This window comes from Primulina eburnea, chromosome 2 (genome assembly GCF_022965805.1).
Source record: "Primulina eburnea isolate SZY01 chromosome 2, ASM2296580v1, whole genome shotgun sequence".
Lineage (NCBI taxonomy): Eukaryota > Viridiplantae > Streptophyta > Magnoliopsida > Lamiales > Gesneriaceae > Primulina > Primulina eburnea.
In genome coordinates this window covers 10480055-10505759 of record NC_133102.1, presented here as the reverse complement: position 1 = coordinate 10505759, position 25705 = coordinate 10480055, and the positions used below count along the sequence as shown (strand labels likewise).

General features: G+C 38.2%; 3 protein-coding genes and 2 non-coding genes across 9 annotated transcripts; 4 read left to right on the top strand and 1 right to left on the bottom strand.

The window, feature by feature from the left end:
• Nucleotides 1-462: 462 nt before the first annotated feature.
• On the top strand, nucleotides 463-1900 carry LOC140824105 (uncharacterized). Its single transcript, XM_073185704.1, has 4 exons — nucleotides 463-825; nucleotides 977-1099; nucleotides 1328-1423; nucleotides 1535-1900. The coding sequence occupies exons 1-4, from the start codon at nucleotides 463-465 to the stop codon at nucleotides 1898-1900; spliced, it is 948 nt and encodes a 315-aa protein (XP_073041805.1).
• Nucleotides 1901-2596: 696 nt separating this feature from the next.
• On the top strand, nucleotides 2597-3121 carry LOC140824104 (uncharacterized). Its single transcript, XM_073185703.1, has 2 exons — nucleotides 2597-2776; nucleotides 2828-3121. The coding sequence occupies exons 1-2, from the start codon at nucleotides 2597-2599 to the stop codon at nucleotides 3119-3121; spliced, it is 474 nt and encodes a 157-aa protein (XP_073041804.1).
• Nucleotides 3122-3810: 689 nt separating this feature from the next.
• On the bottom strand, nucleotides 3811-13395 carry LOC140822953 (uncharacterized). 5 transcript variants are annotated; one of them, XR_012116076.1, is made up of 3 exons: nucleotides 13078-13352; nucleotides 4668-4732; nucleotides 3811-4096 (listed from the first exon to the last, which is right to left on the bottom strand). XR_012116076.1 is itself a non-coding variant. In XM_073183979.1 (3 exons), exons 1-2 carry the CDS (start codon nucleotides 10598-10600, stop codon nucleotides 4698-4700), a joined length of 1041 nt encoding a protein of 346 aa, XP_073040080.1. In that variant the 5' UTR covers nucleotides 10601-10615; the 3' UTR covers nucleotides 3811-4096; nucleotides 4668-4697. The 5 variants fall into 5 exon arrangements, 2 of the variants coding, with proteins under 2 accessions (XP_073040080.1, XP_073040079.1); XM_073183979.1 differs by lacking the exon at nucleotides 13078-13352 and adding an exon at nucleotides 9595-10615; XR_012116078.1 differs by lacking the exons at nucleotides 3811-4096; nucleotides 4668-4732 and adding exons at nucleotides 11289-11554; nucleotides 12126-12190 and having other exon boundaries at nucleotides 13078-13388.
• An 8495-nt stretch (nucleotides 13396-21890) lies between these two features.
• Nucleotides 21891-21978, top strand: LOC140824933 (small nucleolar RNA U31b). Its single transcript, XR_012116546.1, has one exon. It is a non-coding gene; the product is annotated as a small nucleolar RNA U31b (small nucleolar RNA).
• Nucleotides 21979-22058: 80 nt separating this feature from the next.
• On the top strand, nucleotides 22059-22137 carry LOC140824922 (small nucleolar RNA Z195/SNORD33/SNORD32 family). The gene has a single exon (XR_012116536.1). It is a non-coding gene; the product is annotated as a small nucleolar RNA Z195/SNORD33/SNORD32 family (small nucleolar RNA).
• The last annotated feature ends 3568 nt before the right edge of the window (nucleotides 22138-25705 follow it).

The window sequence follows — 25705 nt, the reverse complement described above, 5'->3', positions numbered from 1 at the left end:
GGTGGAGAAGTCGCAGAGGATGGAGAGCAATGCTAGGTTTCTTCCGCTTGGCACGCAAGAAGGATCCTCATCCAGGAGTGAGCCGAGATCTCGCCCGTCTCCTAGGCGGGGTTGAGGCCTTCCATGGATAGGGTTGGGGAGCTGAGAAGAGAAGGTCGAGGTCAATATGTCCCTCGGGAGCCCGTCGAACCAAGGAGAGGAACAAATGAGGATAACCACCCTATGAGAGTAATTATTCATATGATCTCGGGGGGTGCTACTGATGGAGATTTCGGGCGAGTTCGGAAAGCGCATGGGAGAAGGTTGGAGAAATTTGAAATATCTAGGGTTACGGACCTACCCCATGATCGTATAATCAGTTTTGGGCCAGAAGACCTCCGAGGTGTTGTGGCTCCAATAACGATGCCTTGGTGGTGATAGCCATCGTTTACAACTACGATGTGGCACGAATCTTTATTGATAATGGCTCTAGACCAGATGAAGGTGGAAGGGTTTGAGTTTGAGCCGATCTCTACTCCTCTTTATGAGTTTGCAGGACATGCCATTCCACCATTGGGTCAGATTTTCCTCCCTCTATCTTTGGGGCATGAGCCATGGCGTGTAACAAAGATGACAACATTTACTGTGGTGGACACCCCATCAGTATATAATGGAATTATGGGAAGGCCAGCCTTAAAGGATTTTAGAAATGTAACTTCCACATATCATCAGAAGCTGAAATTTCCGGTGGGAAAGGGGGTTGGAGTCTTGTGTGGGGACAAGAAAGTCGTGCGTTGGTGTTATGAAGGAATAGTGAAGGAAGAGGGAAAGAGGGCACAAGTGGAGGTAAATATGATTAGAAAGGGGAGAAGCAGGTTTCCCGTGGTAAAGGAAGGAGGTTCAAAATGTGATGGACGAAGAACCAGAGGTCATAGCGCTGGGACACAAAGAAGACGCTCAGCATAGCCCTTGACCTTGACCTTGACCCAAGGGTTAGGGAGGAACTCATTACTTGCTTACAGGCCAATCTCACCGTATTCGCTTGGTCAGCTCCAAAGATCACCGGGACACCCTGGATGTGGCGGAGCATCGGTTGAATATCTTGCCGAATGCCCGCCTGGTAAAACAGAAGAAAAGACACTTCGGACCTAAGAAAAATAATGTTATACGAAAAGAAGTGGGGGAGTTACTCAAGGCGGGGCACCTTCGAGAAGTGCAATTTCCTACCTGGTTATCGAATGTCGTCCTAGTTCCGAAGAGTTCAGGGAAGTGGAGGTTGTGTGTGGACTTCAGAGATCTTAATAAAACATGCCCTAAAGATTGTTATCATTTTCCCCGAATACATCAGTTAGTGGGCTCCACAACTGGACATCAATATCTGTGCATGTTGGATGCTTATCAATGGTACCACCAAATCCCATTGGCTGTGGAGGACCAAGATAAAGTGAGTTTTATCACCACTTAAGGGACTTTTTGTTATGTGGTCATGCCCTTCGTACTCAAAAATACCGGAGCCACTTATCAACGATTGATGGATAAAGTCTTTTCTGAGCAGGTTGGAAGGAATGTCGAAGTGTACGTGGACGACATCATGGTAAAGTCAAAGGACTCAACCCAGCTCATACCTGATTTGGTGGAGGCATTTTCCACCCTCAGGTCCTATGGACTGAAGTTGAAACCTCAGAAGTGTATCTCCGGGGTGAGGGACGAGAATTTTTTGGGTTACATGGTAACAGAGAGGGGGATTGAGGCTAACCCCGAGAAAGTTCGAGCTATTCAAGACACGGTTCCTCCTCGAGGACCCAATGATGGGCAAAAGTTAACATGGAGGATTGCTGCGCTGGCAAGGTTTATCTTGAGATTTGCTCACAGAAGCTTAGCGTTCTTCCGGAATTTGCGAACGGCGAAAAATTTTGAATGAGATCCAGATTGCAAAAAACCTTTTGGAGAATTGAAGAAGTACGTTGCTGAGCTGCATGTCCTGGCCAAACCGACATCAGGTGAAACTTTGTTGGTATATTTATCTTCCACCATGGTAGCTGTGAGTTCGGTCCTTGTCAAGCTAGAGGGATCAACTCAACAGCCAGTCTATTATGTTTCACATGCACTTTAAGGGGCAGAGATAAGATACTCAGGGTTGGAAAAATTGGCTTTGGCCTTAGTGATGACAGCGAGACATCTGAGACCCTACTTCCTATCTCATCCAATTGTGGTGCTCACCAATAGTCCATTGGGTAGGATCTTAACTCATTCAGATATGTCTGGATGTTTGGTTAAGTGGACTACTAAGCTGGGAGAGTATGACATCAAGTGTGAGCCGAGAACAGCTATTAAAGCGCAAGCCTTAGCTGATTTTCTGGCTGAGACCGTGTATCAGGAGAATGAAAACCCTTGGAACGTGTATGTGGATGGTTTCTCGTCAAAGAATGGAAGTGGAGTGGGGGTAGTACTGATTTCGCCAGCTGGGGAGGAGGTGAAGTTAGCTGTAAGATTGGACTTTCGAGCATCCAACAATGAGGCAGAGTATGAGGCTGTGTTGGCAGGACTTCGAGCAGCCAGAAACGTGGGAGCTACCCGGGTACTTATTTTTTCTGACTCACAGCTGGTAGCATAGCAGATGAAGGGAATATATGATGTGAAAGATGAAAAACTTATTGAGTATGCGCAAAAAGTAGACATAGTTAGAGAGAAATTCACAGAGATTACGTTCGAACAGATTCCCAGGAAAGAAAATGAAAAGACAGACACTCTAGCCAAAATGGCTGGAACAATAGGAAGTTGTAAGACTAGGAATGTGGTATTCCAAGTCGAACTCACACCTCACACGAGTTAGCTTGCAGTTGAACAGGAGGAGGAGGAATGGAGGACTGTCATAACTGATTACTTGAAAGAGGGAAAGCTTCCTGATAACCCTCGGGTAGCTCGTAAGTTGAGGATAAAGTGTTCGTGCTATGTGATAGTCGAAGAAGTGTTGTATCAAAGGTATTTTGCAGGGCCTCTTCTTCGGTGCTTGAGTTATCAAGAGGCCGATTATGTGCTCCAGGAAGTTCATGAGGGGTGTTGTGGAAATCACCTGGGAGCTTATGCTTTGGCCAAGGAAAGTATTGCTCGCAGGTTATTTCTGGATCTCAGTGTTGCATGATGCCCAAGAACTAGTAATGTCCTGTGATAGTTGTCAACGTCATGCTCGATTGCATCACCAGCTGGCTGCACTGACGAAGAGTATTCTAGCTGCTTGTCCCTTTGAGCAGTGGGGAATCGATATTGTGAAGACCCGAAATCTTGCAACGAGAAAATCTATATATGTCATAGGAAATTTCAGCTCCTTTTTGGCACAACATTTTTTTAGTTCCATACAATCATAATCATGAATATTTGAATAATCACTGTCCCTTCATTATTGACCATTTATCACCATATGGAAGTGAACCAATTTTGGAAGAGATTCATGCAGCCAAAATCACTCTCTATTTGCACTTAAGGAAAACCAAAATCACTCATGAATCTCGGATGTGTATCTTGAATCAAGAAGAGGCCACGTTCGTTTGAGAGAGAAGAGTGTAGTCACCCCCTTTGACTAAGCATTTAGCAACATTAAGGGAGTGATAAAAGCTTACCTTTGTAGCTGACTATCCAAGCCTATATAAGAAGAACCTAGGTGGTAATAAATCAACCTCGCATACTGTGTGATGGCCTTGTTCCTCATTAATATTTTATTAACACACAATCAGGATTAATTAGTATAAACAGCGAAAACGAGTTAAAATTTTGCTTTTTGGCCTAATAGAAATTTCGGCATGACCTCCCCGTAAATAGGACATACCGGAAAAATATAAAATAACCAAAACGACTAAATCAAAACCCTCAACAAACATCCAATACGAAACAATGCCAACCATGCACAATCACAACAACGATCCTCCACAAACACATTATACAACTACTCTGGGCATACCCCGGTAATACATAGACTCCATAATACATAAATATAATATCTGGGAACTCGATGACTGAACTCACAGAGAAAAACAATAAAGGCTTGAGCTCAAAACTCAAAGAGCTCTAGCGCCCCTCGGTGCTTCATCCTGAGCAGCCGAAGACGAACCACCTGCATGACCTGTTATGGAAACACAGAACAAACCACAGCAGTCCCAAAGGACAGGGGTCAATCCCCAGTACGAAGATCAAATAAATTACATCATATATAAATGACATGTAATGAAATCAATGCAATGCATGTACGGGTGCAAGATGTCTGGATATCAGGAGTCAAAGGATCGATATCAACAATCATAATATGCTCGAGCTGGTCCACGACTCAGCGGACAGTGTCTGAGGATATGGCTTCACACTTGATGCCAGCAACTACCTAAGCCGGACCGAGTCAAGTTGCCCAAAATCCACAAGACACAATATAATATCATATACAGATCTCAATCGAATATCAATGAGTACCAATAACTGAAGGGCTCAAGATGAATGTGTGCTCAACAATGTATATCAATCCATAGATTATTCCAATATATTTGAAAATCATGTTTTGTTTTAAGAAAATGAGGAATAATCTTAAATTTGCATCCAAATTCCACAAAGAGCACATAATCACATAATTCACATAAAATCAATTAACTCACATCAATTACATTACACGTCGACATAGACGCTGTAAGAAATTGATCAATCCGTACCTTAACCTTCAAATTAAATTACCACAATAATTACGAAGACCTCGGCGCTTCCTGGTTATCAAAACCTGTGTCAATTAATTTATTTTCATCAATTAAATACTCAACTCTTATCCAATTACAATTTACAAATTCCAGCTTGTACCTAGGATCGATTTTAAGGTCATAACTCAATCAAAACCTAACCGAATTACACTTATCATATATGGCTGAAATCCTAACTCAAAATACCATATTTCATCAGAAGATACCGACACAAATATCGGTCATCTAGATGCTGATAAACACCAAAAACAAGAAACTTTGAAAACAATAAATCTGTACAGATTCTGGTTCGAAACCTTGTAGCATAAAATTCATATCTAATTCATTATTGACCCAATTCAAAATCCGCCAATTTTAAATGAAAAAAAACTCAAATATTTAAGTTTTCTTAGAAGAATTATTCCCAAAATCTTAGTAGATAATTCCAGAATTAAGCAAGAACATGCTGTTACTCACACACTCGCGGACTGAATTCCCATATTGAGCAATTTTGGTACAATGAGCATAACTCCCTCAATTCTTAATGGATTTTAACGGATCTTATATCAATACGAAGACAACGCATAGCTCTACAACTCTTATTTGAATCCCAAGTCCAAAACACGAGAGCATAAATGTCAAAAACTCGAATTACAGTAGCTACTCTGCACAGCTCCAACACAGAATTCAATTTTGACACATTTTTGTAGAAAAATCATATCAAATCCGTTTTTAATTGGAATTCCATTTCGTTAGCGGCTACAGAAAGCTTAGACATAGAGCTATAAGTGCTTTTTGAACCACAAGTCAAGATTCTTAGTGCAATACACACAGAAACCCGAAAATCAGAAGCCAACAAATCTGCAACTCGGAAAACAGAAACCAATTTCTTCCATGGACAAAATTTGAAAACCTAAGCTTAGGGATTACCTTCAAAAGCTTCCTTAGAATTGAAATAAAGCTAGAATCAACCTCTTTACACTTTGGGTGAGCTATGGAGATCCACTTCCTAGCAGCAAGAGGCGACGAGTAACTGCTCACGATGGAGAAAAAAAAATGGATGGAAGAGAAGAGACAAGAAGAAACGAGAAGCTTGAGGAGAAACTAAATTGAGCTTAGGGAAATGGGCTTCCTAAGAACCCATCTCCAAATACACAATATACATGTATCCAATTATTTAGCCCAAAAACTAGAATGTGACCCTGTCCAAATATTTACAACTCCCATGTGCTATTAAACATCGATATGTATTTTAATATCGTCTATAATTCTGATATTTTCTAATACATATTTTTAACACACAAATATAATTATTTGGCTTAATTATTTTAATTTCGCACTTTAAAATAATTAATATCAATTCTTGCCAAATAATTGAGTAATTAATATCGGGTCATCACATTCTCCCCCTCTAACAAAGATTTCGCCCTCGAAATCAGAACATTAAATACAAATGAGATAAAAGGAATTCAAATTTACATTACTGCTAGTACATAGGAAACTCGGGGTACATGGAGTAATTTGTTACATTCTCAAACAAATGAGGCCATTCTTGACGCATTCTAGCCTCGAGCTCCCATGTTGCCTCTTCTGTCCCATGTTTACTCCACTGCACCATGACTAGAGGAATCGTCTTATTACGAAGCTGCTTTTCTTTGCGATCAAGAATTTGCAAAGGATACTCAACATAGCTAAGAGAAATATCTAGCTCCACATTCTCGTGTCTCAGAACATGAGATGGATCTGGCTCATACTTCCGCAACATAGATACATGAAACACATCATGTATAGCAGACAAGCTCTGCGGCAAGTTCAATCTATAAGCCAAATAAACCGATCCTCTCAACAATAGTATACGGTCCAATATAACGTGGAGCTAACTTTCCCTTTTTCCCAAATCTCATTGTGCCGCGAAATGGTGACACCTTTAGAAAAACTTGATCACCGACTTGAAATTCCAAAGGTCTACGCCTTTTATTTGCATAGCTAGCTTGACGATCCTGAGATGCTTTCATTCTTTTTCTGATCAAATCAATCTTTTCATTCATCTCTTCAACAAATTCAGGTTGTGCCAATGGTTTTTCTCCAATCTCATTCCAACATATCGGCGATCGACACCTTCTACCATACAAAGCTTCAAATGGTGCCATTCCAATAGTCGTTTGGAAACTGTTGTTGTATGAGAATTCTACCAATGATAGAGATTCTTGCCAATTACCTCCGAAATCCATAACTACTGACCGAAGCATATCTTCCAAAGTCTTAATGGTTCTTTCTGTCTGACCATCATTTTTGGGATGATAAGCTGTGCTCATAGCCAACTTAGTTCCCAAAGCATTCTGAAGACTGCTCCAAAACTTAGATGCAAATCTTGGATCTCTATCAGACACAATAGACACTGGAACTCCATGCAACCTAACCACATTATCCAAATATAACCTTGCCATTTTCTTGTAAGGATAGGTACGATCATATGGAATGAAATTTGCTGACTTGGACAATCTATCAACTATAACCCAGATAGCATCACAACCTCTGATAAACCTGGGTAAGTGAGTTACAAAGTCCATTGCAATATGTTCCCAGTTCCATTGCGGTATTTCTAAACTCTGTAACATACCTCCAGGTTTCATTCTCTCAGCTTTCACCTGTTGGCATGTCAAACATCTTGCTACAAATTCAGAAATGTCTTTCTTCATCGCATACCACCAGAAATAAGGTCTCAATATCTGGTAAATCCTACGATTACCAGGATGAACACTATGGCGACTACAATGCGCCTCTTGAAGCAATGCTTCTCTCAATTCTGCAACATTTGGTACCACTAATCTGTTATTCATTCGCAAACAACCATCTGATGAGACATTATACTTATCTGGATTACCAGACAAAACCAACTCTTTTGATTTCTGAACTTTTGGATCTGTCTTTTGAGCCTTTTTAATTTCAGCAATAATCTGTGGCTCAAACTGCAATGCAGAAACAATAAAATAATTATCTTGTGGCTGAAAATTCCATCCAGAAGTACACAATTCATCATGATTCTGCCAAATATGAATGGATGCTAACATGCCATCCTGATACTTCCGGCTTAATGCATCTGCAACCTGATTCATCTTCCCTGGTTGATACTGTATTTCACAGTCAAAATCCTTCAATAGGTCTAACCAACGTCTCTGCCTCATATTCAGCTCTGACTGAGTAAACAGATATTTCAAACTCTTATGATCTGAGTAAATAATAAACTGTTCACCATATAGATAGTATCGCCAAATTTTCAAGGCAAAAACAATGGCTGCAAGTTCAAGATCATGAACTGGATATCGGGATTCATGTATCTTTAGTTGCCTCGAAGCATAGGCAATATCCTTTCCATGTTGCATCAATACACATCTTAATCCTTTAGCTGATGCATCTGTACAAACCACAAATCCACCTGATCCAGACGGCAATGCCAACACTGATGTTGTCGTCAATTTCTCTTTCAGTTTCAGAAAACTCTGCTCACACTCTTCTAACCAAATAAATCTTGCATCCTTCTTGGTCAGTTGGGTGATAGGTCGGGAAATCTGAGAAAACCCTTAAATGAATCGTCTGTAATACCCGGCCAATCCCATAAAACTTCGAACCTCTGGTACATTGGTTGGTCTAGTCCAATTCAAGACCGCTTCAATTTTACTTGGATCGACGGATATTTCTTTGGGTGATATCACATGACTCAAAAATATGATTTGATCCAACCAGAATTCACACTTTGACAATTTAGCATACAACTGAGCATCACGAAGTGTTTTAAGAACTAATCTCAAATGCTCTCTATGTTCCTTTCTTGACTTCGAATACACCAGTATATCATCAATAAAAACAATAACAAACTTGTCCAGAAAATTCCTGAACACTCGGTTCATTAAATCCATAAATACTGCTGGTGCATTAGTCAACCCAAATGGCATCACCAAAAATTCATAATGCCCGTATCTGGTTCTAAAAGCTGTCTTAGGAACATCTTCTTCTCTAACTCGAAGTTGATGGTATCCTGATCGAAGATCAATTTTCGAATATACTGAAGTTCCCTGTAGTTGATCAAACAAATCATTGATTCTAGGCAAAGGGTATTTATTCTTGACGGTGACCCGATTCAATTGCCTATAATCAATGCACATTCTCATGGAACCATATTTCTTTTTAACAAACAAAACAGGGGCTCCCCAAGGTGACATACTAGGTCGTATGTACCCTTTTTCCAGTAAATCCTGCAATTGCTCTTTCAACTCTTTAAGTTCTGCAGGTGCCATCCTATACAGAGCTTTTGAAATTGGAGCAGTTCCTGGCATCAATTCAATGCTAAAATCAAGCTCTCTCTGCGGTGGAAAACATGGTATCTCCTCCAGAAAGACATCAGAAAATTCTTTTACCATTGGTATATCAGACAATATCGGCTCTTCCTTTAAAGCATCCACATCATAAATCATATATCCCTCATTTCCTAAGGATAATAGCTTAAACATTTCCATCGCTGAAACTAAAGGTATTTTAGCTTGCGATCCTCGACCATAAAAATTCCATTTGTCACCAAAATGAGGTCGAAAACGTACTACACCATGAAAACAGTCTACAGTAGCTCGATAATTTGTCAAGGTATCCATACCAATGATACAATCAAAGTCATACATCGGTAACACAATCAAATTAGTAATCATAATACTGTCACCGAAATGAAATACACAATTCAACACAATCTGCCCTGATAAAATCAATTTTCCGGCTGGAGTGGACACAGATGCAAACTCATGCAATGACGTAGTCACAAAGTCATATTCATCAACAAAATTGGATGCGAGGAAAGAGTGAGATGCTCCTGTATCAAATAAAACTCGTGTTGTGTAACCATTAATTAAACAAGTACCTGCGATTACACCACCTGGAGCCTCTCTGGCTTGATCCTCTGTCAAAGCATACACTCTAGCCTGTTGTGGACCTGGAAATGATTGAGGTGCATTACCCCGAACTTGTGGATAATTGGACTGCTGAAAAGACTGCACAGGAGTAAAGGGTCTCTGAGACGAACCACCCGAAAAATCACCTCTGTTCTGAGGAAACTGTTGTGGTCTCATCTGCCCTTGAGTACGGTTTGGACAAGATCTAGCAAAGTGTCCTTTCTGACCGCAATTATGACATGTCCCACGTACACCACCACACTGAGATGTATGATGTCTACCTCCACAACGCTCACAATACACCACTGAATACTGATTCCCTGAAAAAGGCGTCCCCGATACACTTTTAGATCCACTTGAGCTAGATGAACTCGACTGACCTTTCTTCTTGAAGTTCTTTCCTCTGGGCTTAAACCTTTGAGGTTTTTGGTGTTGGAAGAACTGCTGCTGCTGGAAAGGCTGCTGAGATACATAAGATGATGTACCCATTGGTAATTGCATACCTCCACTGGGTATCTGTAAAGTCTGCTGCTGATTATCTCTTTGAAATCCTGCTTCTAATCTTATTGCCTTGTTGACTGCATCGGCATAGCTAACAGGATTACTAGCCAGAACCAAGGAATATAAATGAGAACCCAATCCTTCCAGAAATTTCTCCATTTTTGCCCCATCATTACCAGCGATATGCGGCACGTAAATCAATAAAGATGATAATTTTCGAGCATATTCCGAAACTGGTAAATTACCCTGAACCAATTTATGAAATGCAGATGATTTGGCAGCATAATAAGAAGGTGGAGAATACTCTTGTCTGAACTGAGTACTGAAAACATCCCAAGTAATAACTGTGCCAGCATCACGCAAAGCCCTGGCAGTAGCCTCCCACCAACGTTCAGCATTGTCCCTCAGCTGAAGAACTACTAATTTTACTCTTCGGTTAGAATCATATTCCACCAAATCAAACAAATTATTCATGGCCCTTAACCAACTTTCAGCTTTTTCATTACCTTCGGAGCCATCAAAGATAGGAGGATTCAGATTCTAAAATCTCGATACCACCGACTCCATATCATTCACTCTTCAGGTGATCTGTTCAACTTCCACATTATCATTTTGTACTACTTCACCAGTAGGTCGACCATGTCTACCTCGAGCATTCAAATCAATATCATCCATATTCTGAGCACCAGACTCTTGAACCACTTCTTTACCTTTCCTACCTCTCGGTGTCATTCTACAAAACCAAAGTTAATTCCCAAAATATTCATTAACTTCAAAATAATTCAAAGCACCGAAAAGGAAATGCCAAAATGCTCAAGAACCCATTACCTACTAATGCCAAAACATGTTCATCTCTAAAATACTAACATGCAATTCAAACCAGGCAAAAGCAAGTAATTCCAAATAATCAATCACATGCACACAATTTATTTGTGCCTAGACTCGAGTGTACTAACTCTATATGAGCGTATCCCAGTCTACGCTCTGATACCAAACTGTGAGGGCCTTGTTCCTGATTAATATTTTATTAATACACAATCATGATTAATTAGTATAAACAGCGAAAACGAGTTAAAATTTTGCTTTTTTGCCCAATAGAAATTAAGGCATGACCTCCCCGTAAATAGGACATACCGGAAAAATATAAAATAACCAAAACGACTAAATCAAAACCCTCAACAAACATCCAATACGAAACAATGCCAACCAGGCACAATCACAACAACGATCCTCCACAAACACATTATACAACTACTCTTGGCATACCCCGGTAATACATAGACTCCATAATACATAAATATAATATTTGGGAACTCGATGACTGAACACACAAAGAAAAACAATAAAGGCTTGAGCTCAAAACCCAAATAGCTCTAGCGCCCCTCGGTGCTTCATCCTGAGCAGCCGAAGACGAACCACCTGCATGACCTGCTATGGAAACACAGAACAAACCACAGCAGTCCCAAAGGACAGGGGTCAAACACCAGTACGAAGATCAAATAAATTACAGCATATATAAATGACATGTAATGAAATCAATGCAATGCATGTACGGGTGCAAGATGTCTGGATATCAGGAGTCAAAGGATCGATATCAACAATCATAATATGCTCGAGCTGGTCCACGACTCAGCGGACAGTGTCTGAGGATATGGCTTCACACTTGATGCCAGCAACTACCTAAGCCGGACCGAGTCAAGTTGCCCAAAATCCACAAGACACAATATAATATCATATACAGATCTCAATCGAATATCAATGAGTACCAATAACTGAAGGGCTCAAGATGAATGTGTGCTCAACAATGTATATCAATCCATAGATTATTCCAATATATTTGAAAATCATGTTTTGTTTTAAGAAAATGAGGAATAATCTTAAATTTGCATCCAAATTCCACAAAGAGCACATAATCACATACTTCACATAAAATCAATTAACTCACATCAATTACATTACACGTCGACATAGACGCTATAAGAAATCGATCAATCCGTACCTTAACTTTCAAATTAAATTACCACAATAATTACGAAGACCTCGGCGCTTCCTGGTTATCAAAACCTGTGGCAATTAATTTATTTTCATCAATTAAATACTCAACTCTTATCCAATTACAATTTACAAATTCCAGCTTGTACCTAGGATCGATTTTAAGGTCATAACTCAATCAAAACCTAACCGAATTACACTTATCATATATGGCTGAAATCCTAACTCAAAATCCCATATTTCATCAGAAGATACCGACACAAAAATCGGTCATCTAGATGTTGATAAACACCAAAAACAAGAAACTTTGAAAACAATAAATCTGTACAGATTCTGGTTCGACACCTTGTAGCATAAAATTCATATCTAATTCATTATTGACCCAATTCAAAATCCGCTAATTGTAAATGAAAGAAAACTCAAATATTTAAGTTTTCTTAGAAGAAATCATTCCCAAAATCTGAGTAGATAATTCCAGAATTAAGCAAGAACATGCTATTACTCACAAACTCGCGGACTGAATTCCCAGACTGAGCAATTTTGGTAAAATGAGCATAACTCCCTCAATTATTAATGGATTTTAACGGATCTTATATCAATACGAAGACAACGCATAGCTCTACAACTCTTATTTGAATCACAAGTCCAAAATCCGAGAGCATAAATGTCAAAAACTCGAATTACAGTAGCTACTCTGCACAGCTCCAACACAGAATTCAATTTTGACACATTTTGGTAGAAAAATCATATCAAATCCGTTTTTAATTGGAATTCCATTTCGTCAGCGGATACAGAAAGCTTAGACATAGAGCTATAAGTGCTTTTTGAACCACAAGTCAAGATTCTTAGTGCAATACACACAAAAACCCGAAAATCAGAAGCCAACAAATCTGCAACTTGAAAAACAGAAACCAATTTCTTCCATGGACAAAATTTGAAAACCTAGGCTTAGGGATGACCTTCAAAAGCTTCCTTTGAACTGAAATAAAGCTAGAATCAACCTCTTTACACTTTGGGAGAGCTATGGAGATCCACTTCCTAGCAGCAAGAGGCGACGAGTAGCTGCTCACGATGGAGAAAAAAAATGGATGGAAGAGAAGAGACAAGAAGAAACGAGAAGCTTGAGGAGAAACTAAATTGGGCTTAGGGAATGGGCTTCCTAATAACCCATCTCCAAATACACAATATACATGTATCCAATTATTTAGCCCAAAAACTAGAATGTGACCCTGTCCAAATATTTACAACTCCCGTGTGCTATTAAACATCGATATGTATTTTAATATCGTCTATAATTCCGATATTTTCTAATACATATTTTTAACACACAAATACAATTATTTGGCTTAATTATTTTAATTTCGCACTTTAAAATAATTAATATCAATTCTTGCCAAATAATTGAGTAATTAATATCGGGTCATCACATACTGCAAAATCCTTCCCCATAGCTACAGAAATTCGTGATATAGGTGCTGGAAAACAGGCCAAATTCGAAGCATTACGACAGCCGAGTTCGAAGCTTTGCCGCGACCTTGTTCGAATGAGGTTCTTTTAGCACGTCCTTCTAGCGCCTTACTCCAAACGAAATCAGGTAAGTGGGCTTTTGTTATGTATTTCTTTGTAACTTAAACTTTGCATAATTATTTCATGACATGCGTCTATGTGCGGAAAATTCTATTATATATTTTATAAAATCTCGATCGATGTACGATATGTTCTTCTATTTCCGATGTTCTTTGATTATGCTGAGTTCATTCAAAAATTCCGATAAGTGTTGTTTGATACATCTGATTCTGTGGTACACTGTTATGATTTGAGTGGGATATGGAACGATGATTGTAAATTATATATGGCCTCCATCAGTGGGTATAAAACTGAGTTCTGGCCCCCATCAGTAGGTATAAAACTGTGTTCCGGCCCTCATCAGTGGGTATAAAACCGTGCTTTTTCTGGCCCCCATCAGTGGGTATAAAACTGTGTTTTGGCCTCACCCCTTAGAGGACTAACATATGGAGGACAATTTGACCATGGAAAACGAGATGAATAACAGTGTTTTCGTTTGTTCTAACTTGTTTTGTTCTGAATTTCCTGATAATCTTTGTTTCGCATTTCGATTCCGATTCTGATCTGATATGAGATACTACGTTTTGAAAATCAGTTTGCAATATGGGTTTTAAATTATATTTATATGTATTTGTGGTAATCGATCGGCCCCCACTTACTGAATATTTCCCAAACACTCACCCTACATCTCTCCCCAGATAAGAATGAAGATCAAGTAGACGACGATGAATAAGATATGCATTGGAGTTGGTGATGAAGTTTCGAGATATGAAGATTTCTCGCTTATGTTCTTCCTAAGTTTCAATTCAAGTTGTACAATGCTTCTGCACATTTTATTTCGTTTTGGATTTTATCGATGTAAGACAAGATTATTTTGATTTGATTAGGAAATAGACCGGTTTTGGTTTATACTGAACTATGAGGCTTGTTATTTGGCGATTATATGATTGTTGAACCATGCCGATGTCGACTAGCCCCCGTCTCGGGGCGTGACATTTAAGTGGTATCAGAGCCGCCAGGTTCATAATCCGGCTGGGGATTTTGATAGACAAAATTTGACGAAGTTAGGTTTTGGCAAAAAAACTTAGTTATACATATCCATCCTAATCTTTGATTTGAAAATTGTGACTACCCATAGGAAACACAAGAATTCGATTTCATTAATTATTCTGAATTGCTCTCAACGTATAATCTTGAAACAATACGTCAATTCTCGAATTTTCCATCTTTGAACTCTTTTTGAATAAAATCTCGAATAAGATGACTCTGAAATTTACCATTTGATGTTTGTTCACAACCTTGTCATTTTGTAAGCCTTCCCTTAAATTTTTTAGGAAATGGCTTCATACTCCCTCGTAACCACGCTCAGTTTTTGCCATTTTGGGAAATTCTCGTAGAACTTATAACTCCGCATAGGAAAAATCGAAATCCAATTCTGCCAATTGTTCTTTGATCCTCATGAATTATTTTTAATTCATTTGAAAATATTCTGAATTTTCTTTTTGAATATTCCATTGATTCTGCACCGAAATTTCTATCCATATGCATAGCATGTTAAAAAAAGAAAAATTTGGGAAATAGTGTTTATGTGAATCGAACGATTGGAATTTCAACCTTCTAGGATATTATTATTGAGATTTAAGTTAATTTGACAGTATTTGGTCATAGTTTGACTTTTAAGAATTTTATATTAGTGCAAGTGTCTGAATACAAAATAATAATGATTGACAACTAGTGTTTACATCACATGGTCGGAAAAAAATTAGATGCGCTTTTTAGAATTCATATGAAATCGATTTTGAGACTAGTCTTTATATTAAATTGTCAATAGAAAATTTGAGATTTTAATTTTTGGAGTTAAGTTAGATTAATTTTGGGACTAGTATCTATGTTAAATCATCGATAGAAAGTTTTAAGTCCTGATTTTTCGGGTTTAAGTTAGATTGACATTTAAGTGTGGAGGTGATACTCATGGCTAAATTTTTAATAAAGTTAACAGATTATATTTAAGTTTTAAGCAAATATATGTGAACATATAAATTTATGTTCATGACTTGAAAATATATGTTCTTGATTTGAAACATCATTCCCAATTCTAATTTTAATGTCAAATAAAAAATTTTCATTTGTTTAAAAATGGTCTTAAACTATTATTAAATTCTTGTTTGATAAAATTAATAACAACATAAATATTAATGTCATTGATTGGATCGTTTCATCTTTGTGTCTTCAATCTCTAATTTAATTCTCCTTGAACAAAGGAACAATTCACATCTCAATTTTTTATGTCCTCATTTGTAAAGTGCCAATTATCTACTAAGAACTAAATATATAATATATTTCTTGGATGAATTATATATTGTGCCTCTTTTCTAAAATTGTAATTGTTCCTATATAATTCTACCCATATTTTAGGATTTTCATTAAATGATGCCTCTTTTAATCAAGCCTCATCATTTACTTACCTTCAATTTTTGTAACGTCATTATCGATCTCTAAATTTTGAAAGCTACCTTAAACACTAGAATTTAGCCATCACATTCACCTATATATTTTTTTTGAAATTTTGAATTCTTCTTAGCTCAAATTTCGAAAATTTCATCCCATTATCAATGTCATGCAATTAAATGCTTCTTATTTTAGAAATGTAAAGACAATCATTGACCTAAAATTTAGCACTCAATTAAGTACTTATTAAAATGAATTAATGGCCTAAAAAAATGTTACCTTTCGTCTTCTCCAAAGTAGCTATATAAATGTCTCCTCATAGATGAAGAAAGCCATTCACGAAAAAAAAGGGGAAAAAAAAATTCACAATCCTCTCATATTCTCGTGGCACCATTCAAACAAGTCTTGAACAAACCAAAAACTTCTCAATTTCTTGTTCGCAAATGACGACGCAAGCCAAGACCGTTAGGGAACTCGAGCTCGAAATCGAGCATCTTAGGGGTACCATTACAAGTTTACTTTATGACAAAGAGGAGTTGAAGAAAGCTAGGGATTTCCTTCAAGTAGAAGTGGGACAACTCACTTTCGACAAGAGATTTGCGGAAAAACAACTCAAAGATTACAAAGAAGAGTTGCAAGAGTCGCAAAAGTATGGTCAACAAATTTTTGCCACCTCCGAAGCTTGGTGCAACCACTATCAAGCTAAGAAATGATTTTGTGACCAACTTGAACATGAGTTCAATGCCTATCGTCATGAAATGGAAAACTATGTGCAACAACTTGAACTCAACAACCAAAACTTGAATGCAGAAATCGCCAACCAACAAATTGCACTCGAGCATGAGCAACAACCACTAAATGCACAAGGAGAAGACGCTAACGTGGAGTTAGGAGGCGGAAACGTTACTGATTAGATTAAGCTCCCATAAGTCTTTTGGAATAAGGACACTCTTGTCCATATTATTTCTTTTTACATCTCACTACTTGTTTTTTGAAGCCTATCGTATTCCTATTATAGGATTCAAGTTTAAATTTTTCCTTGAATCAATTGAACTCGAACCATAGATTATTCAACATGGATTTAAATTTCGAATTTATCAATCATTTCATATCTACATCGAGTTAAATAAAGTTTTGAGGACGAAACTTCTAATAAGGAGGGAGGGATGTGAAGACCCGAAATCTTGCAATGAGAAAATCTATATATGTCATAGGAAATTTCAGCTCGTTTTTTGCACAACATTTTTTTAGTTCCATACAATCATAATCATGAAAATTTGAATAATCACCGTCCCTTCATTATTGACCATTTATCACCATATGGAAGTGCACCAATCTTGGAAGAGATTCATGCAGCCAGAATCACTCTCCATTTGCACTAAAGGAAAACCAAAATCACTCATGAATCACGGATGTGTATCTTGAATCAAGAAGAGGCCACGTTCGTTTGAGAGAGAAGAGTGTAGTCACCCCCTTTGACTAAGCATTTATCAACATTAAGGGAGTGATAAAAGATTACCTTTGTAGCTGACTATCCAAGCCTATATAAGAAGAACCTAGGTGGTAATAAATCAACCTCTCATACTGCAAAATCCTTCCCCGTAGCTACAGAAATTCGTGATATAGCTGCTGGAAAACAGGCCAAATTTGAAGCATTATGACAGCCGAGTTCGAAGCTTTGCCGCGACCTTGTTCGAACGAGGTTCTTTTAGCACGTCCTTCTAGCGCCTTACTCCAAACAAAATCAGGTAGGTGGGATTTTGCTATGTATTTCTTTGTAACTTAAACTTTGTATAATTATTTCATGACATGCGTCTATGTGTGTCAAATCATTTTCGGAAAATGCTATTATATATTTTATAAAATCTCGATCGATGTACGATATGTTCTTCTATTTCCGATGTTCTTTGATTCTGCTGAGTTCATTCAAAAATTCCGATAAGTGTTGTTTGATAAATCTGATTTTGTGGTGCACTGTTATGATTCGAGTGGGATATGGAACGATGATTCTAAATTATATATGGCCCCCATCAGTGGGTATAAAATTGAGTTCTGGCCCACATCAGTGAGTATAAAAATGTGTTCCGGCCCCCATCAGTGTGTATAAAACTGTGTTTTGGATTCACCCCTTAGAGGACTAACATATGGAGGACAATTTGACCATGGAAAACGAGATGAATAACAGTGTTTTCGTTTGTTCTGACTCGTTCTGTTCTGAATTGCCTGATAATCTCTGTTTCGCATTTCGATTCCGATTCTGATCTGATATCAGATACTACGTTTTGAAAATGAGTTTGCAATATGGGTTTTAAATTATATTTTTATGTATTTGTGGTAATCGATCGGCCCCACTTGCTGAGTGTTTCCCAAAACACTCATCCCTTACATCTCTCCCCATATAAGAATGAAGATCAAGTAGACGACGATGAATAAGACATGCATTGGAGTTGGTGATGAAGTTTCGAGATATGAAGATTTCTCGCTTATGTTCTTCCTAAGTTTCGATTCAAGTTGTATAATGCTTCCGCACATTTTATTTCGTTTTGGATTTTATCGATGTAAGACAAGATTATTTTGATTTGATTATGAAATAGACCGGTTTTGGTTTATACTGAACTAAAAGGCTTGTTGTCTGGCGATATATGATTGTTGAACAACGCCGATTTCGAATAGCCCCGGTCTCGGGGCGTGATAGATATTGTGGGGCATTTCCCTATAGCTCCTACTCAGAATAAGTTCCTATTGGTAGCATTTGACTATTTTTCGAAATGGGTGGAAGCAGAGCCTTTGGCTAGAATCGCTAAGAATGACGTCCTGAAGTTCTTGTGGAAGAATATAGTGTGCAGAGATAGGGTGCCTATAAGACTGATATCTGATAATGGAAGACAGTTCCAAGGAGCTAGGATCCAAGCGTGGTGTAAAGAGATGAAAATCCAACAAGTCTTTACATCTGTAGCTTACCCGCAGAGTAATGGGCATGTGGAGGTGACTAATCGGACGCTGGTGTAGGGTCAGAAGGTTCGACTTGTCAATGCTAAGAGAAATTGGGTGGATGAGCTACCAAGTGTCTTATGGGCTTACAGAAGCACTCCGAAAGAAAGAACCAAATAAACTCCTTTCAGTTTGGTCTATGGTAATGAGCTAGTGCTCCCAGCTGAGATTGGATTGGAATCGGCAAGGGTAATGTTTTATGATGAAGATAATGTTGCGAGACTGGCCATTGACCTTGATCTTTTGGAAGAAAAGAGAGAGGCTGCAAGCATTCAAATGGAAGCTTGTAAGAACCGCATTGTAGAGTTTTATAATCGGATGGTCATTCAGAGAAGCTTCCAGGTAGGCGACTTGGTCCTGAGGAAGGTGCAATAAGAGCAGAGATGAAATTTGGACCCAAAGTGGGAAGGTCACTTCAAAGTGATCGAGAGGCTGAGCTCTGGAGCCTATTACTTGGAGAATGCGCAAGACAAGGCTTTGAAGAGGCCCTGGAATGCTTATCACCTTAGGAAGTATCATTCTTGATTCTATCGTTGATGTATTTCATTTTCTGAATTTTCCTATGTAATAGGTTAGAACTCAATAAAATCAAGTTTTTCTTTTCAGTTCATGAATGTTGTTGTATTGTGAGGGTGATAAAAATTAAATTTTCCTGCTAAGGCATCGCCTAGTAGAGGAGCAGAGTGCATGAAAAAAATTAAATTTTCCTACTAGGCGATGCCTAGTAGAGCAGCAGAGTGTAGCAGAAAAATTAAATTTTCCTAATAAGGCATCGCCTAGTAGAGGAACAGAGGGCAGGAGAAAAATTAAATTTTCATACTAAGGCACCGCCTAGTAGAGGAACAGAGTGCAGGAGAAAAATTAAATTTTCCCTTTAAAATTTCGCCTAGCAAATGAGTTAGAAGTGGAGGTATGGAGTTCTTATAGCCTTTTTGCAAAGAGTCGTGGGGTGGCGATGTGGAGTTTTATTATCGGAGCTGCAACTAATAATGGAGAAGTGGTGAATAGATCGAAAATCATATATTTCCTGCTTAAGATATGTCTAGCAGAAAAGAAGGAGGGATGAAGATTTTATTTGCCAAGTGGTTTAATAATATCAGAGATATACTCGGAGGAAGCAATAAATTCAAATACAAAATACTCAATGTTGCATAAAGCGAGTTTCATACATGCCAAAAGTGCGCAAAAGAAGATAACCAAGTATAAGCGTCACATAATCCACAGTCGCATAATTGTATGGAAAGTAAAGCAGTGCAGTGCGTGACAAATATGGCCCTAAGGTATACACCGTCTGCATATATGAGAAAATAGCATAAGTAAAAGAGCATGGTCTAAAGATCAGGAGGGAGACTCGCTACAAAGTCCTCAAGGCTGATGAAGTCAGTGGGAGCACCTGCCGGAGGGTAACTGTGAGCCTTGAAGAGGCCGACTGCACCCTCAAAACCCACCTCCAAGTAGTGAAAAGCTCTCGGGCCACAGATCTCGACAAATTCTTCATATTTGATAAATTCTTCCTTGAATGAAGATGCTTCTTTCGCATGCTGCACTTTGGTATCTTCAAGCTCATAGCGCACTTGCGCTACTTCAGCTTGGGAAATCTTCAACTCCTTCTTCAGTTTCTTGAGTTCCTTCGTCTGGTCACCTATCACTTGCTGGAGCTCCCCCCTTCTCCTCCTCTACTTCTTTGTTCTTCTTTAGGAGCTCGTCGTATCGGGCCTGTAACTCTGAAAGCTCCCTAGCATGTGTCGCTTTCGCCTCGTCTAGGGTCGCCTGGAGTTGCTCGCGAAGAACCTAACCTTCACGTAAATCACGACGAGCGCTGGACCTGATAAGGTTGGCGCGCTCAGCCAACTCCCCGAGATACAGGATGCCCTGAATCAAGAAGACAAAAGTAAGAGAACAAGAGAAATATCAATCGTACATTGAATATCAAGTTAAAGTTGAAAGGAGAAATATACCTCAGTAAGACTGCTGTATGTCCGGCGAGGATAAATCAGACCATCCCAATGAACCCAAGAAATTCACGTCTGTGGAGGAGGGGAGCTGAAAGAACAGATTCTGAGCTATGTGAGTAGGGCCTCGACCTACGATTGCTGACTCTGGGGTATACAAAGGTTGTATCGTCGGCCCAGAAGGATGCTCATCGTCTGATCCAGACGCCTCTGGGGACGAGGTGATTGAGATCTTGGAGATCTTGCGCTTCCGTGCCTGTTGGACTGATGGGCCGGGATCAGTAGATGTCTTCTCTTTGCCAGATGGAGGATGGGATTCAGCCTGAGGAGGTGGGAAGAGGCTCGCTTTGGGGCGGAGGAGGATAAGCATGCCTTATTTTTCGCAGCAGTAGGCAAACCGACAGGTTTCTTTGTGGCAGTAGAGCAGATTTCCTTTCACGAAATTCCCGACCCTACCCGATTCTCATCCCATTCCCTTCCCGCAAAATTCCTGACTCGCTTATTTCCCGACCCGCAGGTTCGGGATTTTTCCCATCCCGATTTATTTCGGAAGAAGGGTAGGGTATATAATCTCCTCCTGACGGGATTCCCGTCCCGACCCGAGAAAATAATATTAAATTTTATTACTAATATAATTATAATTAACATTTTCATTTCCCCCCTTTCATTTCAATTTCCCGATTTCTCCTTCGCCTAGGGAGTCAAGAAATTCAAGAGGTCACAAAGCGACCGATTCGTTCCTTTCAAGGTTTCAATTTTTTATCTTTGTTTTTTTGTTTGGAAATCGTTTAATTCTCCTGATTGTGTCCCCCGAGGAAGGTGATGAAAGTGCATTTGTCCCCTCAGGCTTAAGTTGCATCGAATCATAGATGTAATGTGGTGATTGACATTTTTATCTGATTCATCTTTGTTAGATTTGTTTACATATCTCGTTTCTACTGTTTTTTGGTTCATTACCGAAGGGTCTAGGTCTTGATTGCAGGAAGAGGCGTGATGATACTTATCCACCTATTCTGTAATTGAATGATGATCTACAAAACATGCACTACCATCTGATCTCGCTTGCTCATCTCAAGATTCGATATCATGCATTTTCTTGAATTGAAATTTCGTGTTTTTTTATTTATCATTCGTGAACTCTGTTCATGTAGTCAATGATGACATTAACATTAGTTTCTGATTTTTATAATGAGATTATTATTATTTGGTAATTATATTTCTTATTATTGGAATATAATGTACTGTGATTACTAATATTTGTCATTTGTTATTAATTAGGTGCACATGAATGAATCAAGTGGAAGTGGCAGTGTTCCTTCCACCACTCAACCTCAAACACTATCTCCATCCAAAACACCAATCATTCATGAGGAAGTAGTAGATATTGGAGCCAAAATAAAAAAAGTAGCAGATGTGTGGTCACTCGCCAATAAAATTATAAGGATAAATGACAAAAATGAGGTCATTGCTATTGTTGCCGTTTGTAATTATTGCAAAACTAAGGTTCCTGCCCATATCAAAACACATTGGAATAATAGCATTGATGGGCATGTGAAGAAATGCAAAAATAATCCTCATAACGCGGTGAAGTCAGGTTCTTCTCAACCGACCTTAACACAGTTGTCCATGAATAATATTTTGAAACCACACATCTTTAGCCAAAAAAAACTTGAAGATAAGGTTGTCACATTTGTTGTTAATGATGAAATGCCGTTTAGGGTTGTGGAAGGGGCGGGGTTTGTAGAGATAATGAAGGAAGCTCAACCTCGATTCAAGATTCCCAACCGAAAGAAAATTGCAGCTCTTGTATGGGATTTATATTCAGCGGAGATGGCTAAGATAAAGAGTGTAATTGGTGATCAAAGGGTAAGTATAACTACTGATACTTGGACCTCGGTTCAGAATATCAACTATATGGTAATTACTTGCTCATTTCTTGGACAATGATTGGAAGATGCATAACCTCAAACACTTTCTGTTGCATACAAGTTTAAGAAAGTTTTTGATAGGATGACAGAGAATGCACAATTTGTTGAATACTTCGAAGAGGTAGAAGGTTCAGAGAAAAAAAAAGAGTGGGACCTCCTACGAAAAAAGATTGGGAGAAGGTACAAGTCTTTGTGAATTTTCTCAAGAGGTTTCATGATAATACATTGCAACTTAGCGCTCTCAAGAAAACCACATCACCCTTGATTTGGGAAGAAATAGTTGCAATGAGGACAATCATTGATGAGACAATACTCGACACTACAGATTTTTCATTGCAAGAAGTTGCTAAGAGAATGGAGAGTAAGTTCAAGAAGTATTGGGGTGATCTTGAGAAGGTGAACAACCTTGTTTTCCTAGGTCACATTCTAGATCCTCGTTATAAACTTCAAATGATTGGGATCCATTTGGGAGATATGAAATTGAATGCTACTAAAATACAATCCTTTGTCGATGGTTTAAAGAATTGTCTAGTGGAGTTGTCTAATGCATACAAAGGTAATTCTCCTTTAGATCATATTAACGGGATTGATGATGGTGATGTCGACAAAGATTTAATGGAAATGTATCAGAATGATCCTGTTAAATTGAAATATCATCTGAAAATGGCTCAAGTAAGAAAAACTCAAAAGCAAACAGAAATAAGCAACGAAGTGGACAAGTACTTATCGGATCCTTTTGTGAAATGGAGCTCAAGCTTCGATATTTTGGAGTGGTGGAAAGAGAATACAACAGCATTTCCAATCTTTTCTAAGATTGCCAAGGATATTTTTTCGACCCCTTCATCTACTGTTGCTAGAGATAATGTTTTTAGCCTTGGGAGGAGGGTTGTGGATCCATTTAGGGCATCGTTGCATCCCAAAATGGTGGAGGCACTAGTGTGTGTGCTAGTGATAGGCTTAGAGGTGAAGAAATTAACTTATACAAGGAGCCAACATAAGATGAATTCAACTTTTATAAGGATTGTGAAGAGGTTGTCACAATTAAGTCAATATTTAACTTGTTTAGTAATTTTTATGAGTACTTTGATTCTTTGTCTATCATTATTTTATGCATCAAAAGATAAATTGACTTTTACAAAATAAGTTGTTTTTAACATATGTGCATCTATTTATTTTAGTCATTGACATTCATGGAGAGGAATGTGGCTCAGTAAGTTGAAGTTGGGTAAGTTGGTGCTTGGTATCTATTTATAGTTTTATGTAATTGTTGTATTTCTAGCTATCCCTTAGTTGGTTCATCTTACATTATTTTTTTAATTGTAAATTTTAATCTTGTTATATATTGTGATTATAGTATATTTGTTGTTTTTGTAGGCACGCTCATGCCCACAGCAAACTACTGCATCTTCTTCAAGTGTAAACTCCAAAGACCCCTTGGTAGAAAAATAAATGGTTGACGTGGTGATTTAATGTGACATTGGCTTGATATGTGAACTTTTTATTTTGGATTTGTTTTGATTAACCAAGAATTTATTTAAGCTCCTATGTGAATGTCAACTTCTTTGTCTTTTTGTTTCAATTTAATATCTAATGTCTATTCTGAAATTTCAATTTCAGTGTCATTTTCTCTATTTAAACCGATTTTTCCACCGATGACTATGAAACAAACTTTCTTTCTTTTTATTTGATTCATTTTGGTTTGATTAGATACATGTGCAGTAATTGCAACGTTCTGTTGAATATATTATTGTTCACAATATAATTGTACTCAAGGTTCCCACTAGCAACTATTTGCTAGTACAAGGGAACGTGACAGGGAAACCATTCATGAAGCTATGGAGCAACAAACAATAAGTGTAGCCAAGGTAGTTTTTTAAGCAACCATTCAGTAATGACTTTGAAGTCATTATCCCTTAACTATTCATTTCAGCTCTTGATTGATGAAATAAATATGTTGCATTGATCAACACAAGTGTATTTGCTATTTTGTTGTGTTGCGGCATTGATTTTCCTATATTTGAGTATTTGACCACTAAATTATAAGTCTCGAGAGATTTCAAAAAAAAAATTCGGGATATCACATCCCTACCCGACGGGATCCCGAACATTCTGGTCCCTACACTTTTCGGGTACGGGATCGGGGAAAAAAAGATTCCCAATTTTTATCTGGACGGGGATTGGGTATGATAGTTACGGGACAGGTCTCTACCCGATCCCACCCCTAAAAACAACATAAAGATGGTGATATAATCAGGAAGATTTGATACCATATTTTTATCCAAGATATTTTCTAGCTCCATTAAAGGGTTTTGATTGTGTTCAGAATTGAGACATATTGGTGAGAGAACGCACTGTTTGGTGATGGAAGCCAAAAATTCGAGATAATCATTCCATAATTCGAGATATCCTTTGCATACTTAAAATCGAGCCATAATTAATAAGATTTCGTGAGATTTCGTGTCTCTCATGTATAAATTTCGAAATTCACTCCTGGTTGAATGTAGACTGCTTTGTCGTACAGATTCATGATGTATCTAGACTGTATTGCAAATTTTCTAGCTTCCTTGTTGGGAATATTGTCTTGTATGCAATATTTTTTTTCCAATTATGTTGATATCTATCCTTAAATTCGAAATTAAGGTGTATCTCTTGCATTGGATTTCGAATTTCATGTACTTATTAGCTTGGAATCTCAAATACCA

Bases quoted from the DNA above. Each gene is read 5' to 3' on its own strand.
- LOC140824105 (XM_073185704.1), top strand. From the start codon at position 463: ATGGCTCTAGACCAGATGAAGGTGGAAGGGTTTGAGTTTGAGCCGATC. The intron at 826-976 runs GTAAATATGATT...CCCAAGGGTTAG, and splicing joins GAAAGAGGGCACAAGTGGAG to GGAGGAACTCATTACTTGCT. The intron at 1,100-1,327 runs GTAAAACAGAAG...CGAATACATCAG, and splicing joins TCTTGCCGAATGCCCGCCTG to TTAGTGGGCTCCACAACTGG.
- LOC140824104 (XM_073185703.1), top strand. From the start codon at position 2,597: ATGAAGGGAATATATGATGTGAAAGATGAAAAACTTATTGAGTATGCG. The intron at 2,777-2,827 runs GTATTCCAAGTC...GCAGTTGAACAG, and splicing joins GTTGTAAGACTAGGAATGTG to GAGGAGGAGGAATGGAGGAC.
- LOC140822953 (XM_073183978.1), bottom strand. From the start codon at position 10,600: ATGAATAATTTGTTTGATTTGGTGGAATATGATTCTAACCGAAGAGTA. The intron at 4,097-9,594 runs GTACTTGTTTAA...TTTCCATAACAG, and splicing joins TCCAGGTGGTGTAATCGCAG to GTCATGCAGGTGGTTCGTCT.